The 9,163-nt window shown below is 44.9% G+C and overlaps 1 protein-coding gene across 3 annotated transcripts; it reads left to right on the top strand.

The window, feature by feature from the left end:
- Nucleotides 1-3,060: 3,060 nt before the first annotated feature.
- On the top strand, nucleotides 3,061-9,068 carry shld2 (shieldin complex subunit 2). 3 transcript variants are annotated; one of them, XM_024424621.2, is made up of 9 exons: nucleotides 3,061-3,171; nucleotides 3,785-5,114; nucleotides 5,364-5,471; nucleotides 6,218-6,412; nucleotides 6,669-6,815; nucleotides 6,966-7,172; nucleotides 7,886-8,123; nucleotides 8,466-8,581; nucleotides 8,689-9,068. In XM_024424621.2, the coding sequence occupies exons 2-9, from the start codon at nucleotides 3,875-3,877 to the stop codon at nucleotides 8,862-8,864; spliced, it is 2,427 nt and encodes an 808-aa protein (XP_024280389.1). In that variant the 5' UTR covers nucleotides 3,061-3,171; nucleotides 3,785-3,874; the 3' UTR covers nucleotides 8,865-9,068. The 3 variants fall into 3 exon arrangements, with proteins under 3 accessions (XP_024280389.1, XP_024280388.1, XP_024280390.1); XM_024424620.2 differs by having other exon boundaries at nucleotides 6,669-6,830; XM_024424622.2 differs by having other exon boundaries at nucleotides 6,669-6,830; nucleotides 8,466-8,577; nucleotides 8,689-8,851.
- Nucleotides 9,069-9,163: the final 95 nt, after the last annotated feature.

The raw sequence follows: 9,163 nt of genomic DNA, 5'->3' as shown, positions 1-9,163 counted from the left end.
GGGAGGGTTCCACTTGAACGCGCATGCAAATTAATGCGCGCCTCCGCGACACATTTTTTGCGCTCCCTGGCGTTTTCAGCTGGACGCAACGTTCAGATATAAATGTGTGATATTCATAAGGAATCACATCAGGCTAGTCTAGTCATAGCATTTATATCTGCAACGTTCCACAATGTTTTCGTACTGAACATGGCCTGGTTGTTTTGACATTGATTCAAGCAAAATGTCAAAAACGTGTGTGTAATCCTGCACAGTGAATGATGTGGTAGAGAGTTCATTTGTATTCGTAGAATATCAATTCATGAGTTGGAGAGGGGTATGTTCAAGGGTGTGGGGTATACAGGAAGTACTGAATTATGGAAAATAAATGGGTTGAGATACACATTTTGGGTCTTCAAAATTGATATCTTGAACTGCAGCACCCTTAGATTGCTCCCAACCCCCCCTCAAAAGTTCTCTGTCACTTTGAAAGACGGCAGGTTCACCCATGGGAAGGGAGTAATGTTAGAGAGCACTGAAGAAAATATATTCCATATGCTCAGTACATTTAGTATCACATAGGGAAGGAGACTTGCAGACTGTAGCAGTTGTAGAAAGTCCTACACCACGACATCCCAATTTTTTAGGAATGAACGCCAAGGCAGACAGTGTCCCTCAGTAAGTAAGACGCTGCACATTGGTGTGTTTTATGGGTGTCTCCCTGACGTCATAGGTTGGCAGGGAAGAAGGGTGTCATGTCACATCTGTGCCAGTGACGCCCAATCTGACGTCTAGATGTAGATCTAGCACCCCAAGCATTTGTCGTCAGGCGACGTCTTTTGGACGTCTTTTTACCATATTTGTCCAAAACATAAACATTCAGATTTGGTCCAGACCAGCCTTGATTTAGTCCAAACATGGACGTCTATGATCGGTTGGTCTGGAAAGGACCAAATCTGAACCAATCATAGACATCTATGTTTCACAAGTTTTGACAGTAGATAACAGTACATTTGACATTTCAGTAATTTAGCAGATGCTCTTATCCAGAGCGACTTACAGTAGTGAGTGCATACATTTTCATACTGGTCCCCCCATGGGAATCGAACCCACAACCATGACATTGCAAGCGCCGTGCTCTACCAACTGAACTACAACTGAGCTACACAGTACATTACAGTACACCAGGGATGGGCAACTTTGATTGAGGTCGGGGCCACAAAAAATCTGAATTCAACCTTAGTGGCTCGGGGTCAGTATACGCACATCCAAACCCACACATGCAGGTCAGAACCCTCTTGAAAGCAGACTAATTTCATGCAATTCTACTTGTTTTGCCATGGGGTGGAGAGAAAAATGTGCAGTTTAACAGCCAATTTCCTGCAATTCTACATATTTTGCCATAGGCTGGAGAAAGATGTTTGCAGTTTTTAATATCATATTTTAGTGAGAGTGACTAACAAAATCAATGTGGGCCCCACAGTCGGTAATTCGACCATGATTACTACAAGTTGAGATAATCTAGCGGCAAGTTAATTTACCAATCTAAAACATTATACCTGACATGGGCTAATTCAGTGACTGACATGAGAGAGAAATAGTGCTGATGCACAACCAAATTTCAAAATGGCACCTTGTGTATTCTATTATTTTAACTCTCAACAGTAAGTTCCTAAAAAAGTTTTTGAGGAAATTGAACCGTGGGCCCATCCTTGTAGTGCACAGTACAGTAAGGAAATGTACAGTACAATAGAGCACACTAGAGTAAAGTATACTGTATTGTAGTCTACTCTAATGAATTAAACTACTGTACCGTACTGTACTCTACTGAATAAAACTCTACTGCCCTGTACCATATAGAACTGTACTATACTGTACTCTGTTTTTACTGTGCTCTACTGTACTGTGATATTCGAACTTGTGAAAAATAGCCTAGACATCAATGATTCGTTCAGTTTTGGATCTGGTCCGCACCGACCAAATGTTTACATGTTTGGGGGCGGAGCTCCTTAGAATAATACCCAGCATGCTTTGCAAGTGTTTGTTTTTATATGTCCTGAGAACTTTCATTTAGCAGACGCTCTTATCTAGTGTGACTTATAGGACTGACTTCAGTGCATGCAACTAAAGTAGATTAACAACAACCTATCACATTCATAGCAAAATATATATATATATATATAACCTTTATTTTGTATGTTGGACAACTTTGAATATCATTGTTGCCAGTTTTAAAGCTTTTGAAAAAGTTAACATATGTGCATGCGATACAGTACATGGGTGCAATACTAAATTTTGGGCAATTCTCCTATTAAGAGGTGTGAAATTATTATTGTGATATAATGCTTATTTATTTGAGAATGTGTAGCAGTTGAAATTTGGCCATAGAATCAATGACTGAAAAATATGTATTTTCAATGTCTGGAAATGAGAACTTTTCATAGTCTGGGAAAGACAGGCAGACAGGCAGAATGTTCAACGTCCGGAAAATGTGTTTTTGTACTTTTTCATTCAGCACCTAATTTCAATGTCCGGAATATACATATTTTTGACATCCGTATAAAGACATATTTTCAAAGTATTTTCGACATCTGGAAATAGGATGTCTTCTAACCTTTCATTCAGCACCTGAAATGCACGTGATGTCAACGTCTGGAAAAGACATCTAAAAGAGGTCTTTCCACCTCATTTTGCTTACTGGGCAGTGTGTCAAAGGGTTTGCTTACACATGTCTAAAAAGGCACAGCACTGGCTGATGCAACCTGATATCAAACAGGTTGGAGCTGTTTCAGTTTGTAATTCCTTACTACTGAACCCTTGCTGTGGACTCTACCCTGAGTAAACAGATAAGATCACCCCTAGTGCTGGACACACACACGCACACACACAGACACAGAGTCCGGTCCACCATGCATTCTTAAATAAGAAATCTAGCAATAATCAACCACAACTATGCTAATAGAGCCTCAAAATGTTCTACAGCTGCACCAACTCTGGCAGTGTCTGTTGTAAAAGCACACTCACAACATTGACAATCAGAAGGCCTACACCCTCTCCTCACACCCATCTTCTCTTGTCTCTCACCACAGCGTTCTGTAGTTCAAGGGCTGCGATCAACCTTGATGTGGTTTCAAAGCGGACAGTTCTGGTGGATCATTGGCCCACGTGCTCACAACACCCATCGTCTGGTTGGTGAGTTCTAGGGAGTTACTCAAACACATGACCTTTTTTGGCTTTTCCAAAGAAACATCACATTCCAGGAACATGTGTATTTAACAGAGTCTGTGACTAATGACCTCTGTTATTGTTGCCAGCTGTGGCGCTGTATACCTCTGCTGCACTAAAATCCCTGTACTGAGTGTGGGGGGTTTGACCGTGGGGGTTTCTACCATGTTTTTCAAATCACCATTACGCTTTCTGCTGACTCCTGTGAGGTTTGCTTGACGAAACAAATCTATTTGTCCTCCCAAGCAATAGCTAAACATCCTTCTTTGTCCTTTTTGAAATGTGCCCTGTTTAAAGAGAGGAAGTCAAATTCAACTGAGGTACAGTATTCAACCCCTCCAAGGTGATTTCGCACATCAGTGAGTTTGGGCTCTACAGTGTCCCACCTTAAAGTCTTCTAGTCCTGCTCTTTGGCATCATACTGTGGCAAAGAGTTCATTTTTATTTGACCAAGAAACACATACATTTACTAAGCATTAGCCTACATAATAACCATATTAACATTAGAAATCTATCAAAGGGATGAAGTAATCATTATCAACATGCATATGTTATATCGTAGATTATGTTTTCTTCACAGGAGTATTTTCTGTTCCGAGGAAAGGATTGCATCGCAGTGTCTATGGAACCCAAGAGATTCTGACATGTGGCTTTAAGTGAAAACAGCAGCATGACCGACAAACCCAAAATTCATGTGTTCATGGGTGCCCCTCCCCTCACACCTGTGTCTGATGTTGATGAGGGAAAGTCTGGTCAGTGGAGGACCATGGAGCTCTGCTGGCAGGGGGGCAGACTGAGGGCCAGGGAAGATGAGGGTGGGATCCATGGAAGTGACGGTCGAGGTGAGGTTGACGCTTCATCAGAGCCCGGAGAGCTGCCCAGTACCAGCAAGCACGGTACCAGTCTCCAAGGTCCTGAGACGCAAACCGGATTTCCCTTACAGAGAGAACCAGGCTGTAAAGAGACAACCCAGGCTGGCCTGGCCCCTTTGGCGAGCTCAACTCCCCAGAATGAGCAAACACTTGTTAATGATGAGGACATGTGTTCTGAATCAGTGAAGGAGTATCTGGACAGCTGCTTCCCTTCCGGGCAGCCTGACCCAGGGCCTGAGTCTGCCCCTGAGAGAGCAGGCATCCAGTCAGATCCAGCCCCTGCTCAGTCTGTGTCTGTGGAGACGGAGTACCTCAGTGCATGGACAGTCAGCCAGGCCCTGATCCTGAGAGGAAGACTGGGGGGACAACCAGAAACCAGCCCTGTGAAAACCAGACTTCCACAAACGCCACCTAAATCCACGCCATCCACTTTCACCAGCTCCCCAGAGCTGTACAGCCCAGCCACCCCCACTCAGTCCCCCAGAGAGCGGGGCCAAGGAGGGACCCAGCAGGGCTCCATGGAGCTCTTCTATGAGCCCCTGCTGAGCCAGAGGCAGGAGGAAGGAGGGGTGATACTGGAGGCCACTGCTGATGGGGTGCTCTGCTCTCAGGGTAACCCAATGGGGAACAAAGAAGTGGGTGTCGTCTCCAAAAGCCCTCTCCCATCACCTAGATCCCCTGTAAATACCTCACCTGCACCCCCAGCCCCTAAAAGGAGTAAAGTCTCCCCCACAATAGACAGAACTGATCAGTCATCAGACCAGACTACAGGGAAGGGTTGTGTTACTTCCCAAGCCCACACCACCCTGGCTAGATGTGGCACCCAGGGAGTGCGTTACTCTATCTTAGTGGCCGTGGTGCACCCGTGTCATCTGAAGGAGATCAGAGTGAGGTCCGGGGCGTCTGCTGGCTCCTGTATCCCCCTGGCCTCTGTGGTGGTTACTGACCAATCAGAAGTGGAGATGAAGGTGGTCCTGTGGAGGAGGGCAGCATTCTGGGCCCTGACTGTGTATTCTGGAGATGTGCTGCTCATCACTGGTAGGTATAAATTACCCAGTTACTTGTATTACTTTGTTATAAATCTTTTATAGATAAAATAGTGCTGTTATCTCTTGCAGTTGCAAGTACTCACTTTTGTCCAGTTTATGTACTACAGTAACAACAATCAAGGGTGCAAGGAAGTTCCTTGCATTTGCTCCTTATATTTGTACTTGCTACCAATAGACTATCAATTGTATATATGATACAGGAGTAACAGCTACTGTACCTGTTGCGTTATCATGACAGGTGTGATGGTGAATGAGGACAAGTGGAGAGGAGAGACGGTTCTGCAGTCGTCGTACAGCAGCAAGCTCCTCAACCTGGGCCAAGTCACTGGCAGCAGCTCACCTCTAGGTGGGGCTGTTTAGACAGGAAACACCACATCATTCACAAGCCATTTGGAAACCACTGTGTCTTAATTGTGGTGACATATTTATAAATTAATGACTATGAATCGAATATCATGCCAAAGCCATATGGATACAATAAACTGTGGAAGTAGAGGAGTAGAATCAGCCAACTATTTAGATTCCAACCTGGGCACCTGTAGGCCTTGTCCCCGTTGGGGCAGCAGGTAGCCTAGTTAGAGCATTGGGCCAGTAACCGAAAGGTTGCTGGATCGAATCCCTGAGCTGACAAGGTAAAACCCTGTCGTTCTGCCCCTGAACACTGTACCCTGGTAGGCTGTCATTGTAAATAAGAATTTGTTCTTAACTGACTTGCCAAGTTAAATATATATATTTTTTTAAATCTGGTGACTAGGCAGGGAATTTCGCAAGTGCCTGTCAATTTATCTTGCGGCACATTTATCACCCCTCCCTAGAAGTTCTAGAATTTCTAATCACACTTTCACAGTTGTCTTGATTTATGGTGTAGATTCACTTACTCACTTTTGCTCTCTGCTCTTGGCATAGTGTGACCATTTGAATAGCTTCCTGATGTCTTGTTTTTTATTGAACACTCGTTTCAGAGGGTGTTGATCTTCACATGATGTCAGTGTTTGTGAAAGCCCCTTACACATGTTCATCTCTGACTGTTGAGTCCTTAAAAAGCCCACGTTACATCTAGAGGGGATTGACAAATGTTTCTGTGTTCTGCAGTCCCACAGAATGTGAATGGCCGGACACTGAGGTCTCTGTGTGGTTACCTGCGTGAGAAGCGTCCCCTGCTGGTGTCCCTCCCTCCTCGCGTCCCTCAGGATCCTAACACCATCGCCCACGCCCGTCTCAGGACCCTGAGACCTGACACACTGGTGCATGCCCTGCTTCGAATCACACACACTGAGATGATCACAGGTAATACGCCTCAGACTAGGAGATTACATCAATTAAACACACACTATATTTTTCGCACACACAACATAGCATTGTCACATGCACTGAGATCGCCACAGCTGTCACTCAGACAGGTATGCGCACACTTCTGAATGTATCCCTTTTGTCTGCTATGCATTTTGTTTGACTTTGATATGTAAGGTGGTTGTATGGACATCGATCAATACATGAGTGTTGACAGCAGCAGCCTGTGTGTCTGACTCTGTGTGTAACCCAGGGTGGCGAGCCGAGGCAGAGGGCACGTCCAGGGTAGGAGGAGTACTGAAGGCTGTGCTGACTGTAGAGCAGGGGGATGGACAGCAGGGGGCAGTGGTGCTCTGGGGAGCTGCCTTGACCTGGCTGCAGCGTATCAACAGGAACAAAGGTAAAGTCAGAACAAGTAAGAATGAGTTACTAACTTTGCTAAACATTTAGCCAAGTGCTAGCAATCCTTCTACTTGTATGCGTTACATAATCTAACCAGCTATTTAGATTTTGCTGCATGAGTGAGCTGCTGCCCCCTGCTTCTGTGCAGATGCAGTGTGGGTTTTCCGTTTGCTCCTGGTAAGAGAGAGTATGACGACAGGCCTGCTGGAGCTGCACTCCACCCCCTGGGGCTCCTGTGAGCCTCTCTTCCCCGACGACACGCGGGCGCTGGAGTTCTACCGGCCAGGCCCTGCCAAACATACCAGCACCAGCTTGGAGATAGACCTGCACACTCTCCTGTCCCAGAAATACACTGGTAAGCCGCTACATCAGTGTTTGTTTGACAAATAGTGGGTTGGGACCTACGCGTGACTCATGGCCATTTCAATTCCTACTGGGTCACAACATGGGTTTTGACCAGGAACATTACTTTGTTTATTTGTAGGGTCACAGGAAAATACAATTGGATTTTGGTTGGTCAAGCCACAAAAATGTTACAACACTTGAGAAATCGAAAAATAGTGGTTCTGTCATGTAGTACAGCAGTTTTGTAAATGCATTTCTGTATTGAAAAGTAGCAGGTTCAGCACTAAATTGCCCATCTACCAATTGGTGCCTTTTTATTTTTGTACAATTCAAACAACCACGATGTGCCAACGACCAACAATGGATACTTTTTTTAACGACAAAAACAACCAGACAGTAATGTTAAACAAAAGACATCCAGGAGAACAATATTCAACACTGCATGGCCAACTGTGTGTTTCTGTGTGCCACTATTTACCTGTGTAACAACCTGTGTGTGTGTGCTGCGTGCAAGCGCTTGTGTGTCACTATTTACCTGTGTAACAACCTGTGTGTGTGTGCTGCGTTCAAGCGCTTGTGTGTCACTATTTACCTGTGTAACAACCTGTGTGTGTGTGCTGCGTTCAAGCGCTTGTGTGGCATCACCCTCAGGCAGATGTAATGTTTCTCTTTTGTTTTTACTTATATTTGACTTTTATCATTTGTTGCTTTTTGTCCTTTAAGGTGATGTGGAACTGAGAGTTCACGTCACAGCTTTCCAGTTTCAAGGCAGCCCCTCCCAGAATGCACTGCAGCGGATGGACAGCGACACGCATCTGGAGAGTATCCTGGACACAGTGTCAGGTGACATCACGTTCACAGGTTGTGGGCGCTGCGCTGCCGAGCTGGACACAGATGACAACGGGATCTACTGTCCCTGCTACCCCTGCCTCCCCCATACTGGAGTACGACGCTATTACAGGTCCTACAACCACAACACGGTGCATCTCACCAACATCACAAGCATTTACATTACGTTAAGGTATACAGAGAGACCTTTATGATGCTTCACTCACTGACTCGCATTATCTTCGTGGAAGTGTCCATTTCTCAGACGTACCAAACACACTCATTCCAAATGGAAATGGAATTGGCCGGTAATTAACTCAAGCAGCCTGAATAGCTCTCATTTTCTAAAAGAGGTGAACATATCAACCGCAAATGGCTTTTTCAAGCTCCAATACTAGCTTACACTATGATAGTACCATCTGACTGTTTGGCTTGTGTTTTGGTTTAGTAAAGTGACTTTCCCACTTAACTCCAGGCCAGTAATACTGACAGTGAAGAATGGGGAAAGCCAGGTGTGTGTGCAGGTGCCACCTGTCCTGCTGCAGAAGATGCTGCTCGACACTCCTCCTGACAAGCTGAGCAAGACGGTCGGTAAGAGGATGTGTTTTCCCACCGCCAAACCCATGCCTCTTATCTTTCTGTCACTCATCCACCTGCACTTTGTGACACTGACATTATTATGTCTCTTTCTCCCACAGCTCCAGGGTCAGATGTGAGGTTAGTCCAGGTAGTGGCTGAGAGGATTTATTCCTTGCTGTCCATTCCCAGACGCACCTTCCTCCTTACCGTCCGCAGCCACTTCCTGTGTGACGAGAACAGTGTCCCCACTGCCCAGGACTTTCTACTGCTGGATTTTCATGACCCCAAATCATAACATGTCTCGGCTCACTTGAATCAACTCCAAATGTCACATGAATGTATTTGTACTACCCTACCACAGTCATCACAGATCTTTGAGGTATGTTTAGGCCTCCCTGAAAGTACTATGTTGATATGTAAAATGGTGTCATGTTTGTATGAATTTGTTGGAATATTAATCATTTTTCCTTGGAAAATAAAAATATATATTTTCAGTGTACAAATGTTTCTGTCCATGTCACATTTTATTACTAAAATATACAAACATCCATTACATCCTTGCTTGAACCTCTCATCTTTGCAGTCCAGATCATT

The sequence above is a fragment of the Oncorhynchus tshawytscha genome, linkage group LG06, assembly GCF_018296145.1.
Source record: "Oncorhynchus tshawytscha isolate Ot180627B linkage group LG06, Otsh_v2.0, whole genome shotgun sequence".
Lineage (NCBI taxonomy): Eukaryota > Metazoa > Chordata > Actinopteri > Salmoniformes > Salmonidae > Oncorhynchus > Oncorhynchus tshawytscha.
This window is presented reverse-complemented; position numbering and strand designations above follow the sequence as displayed.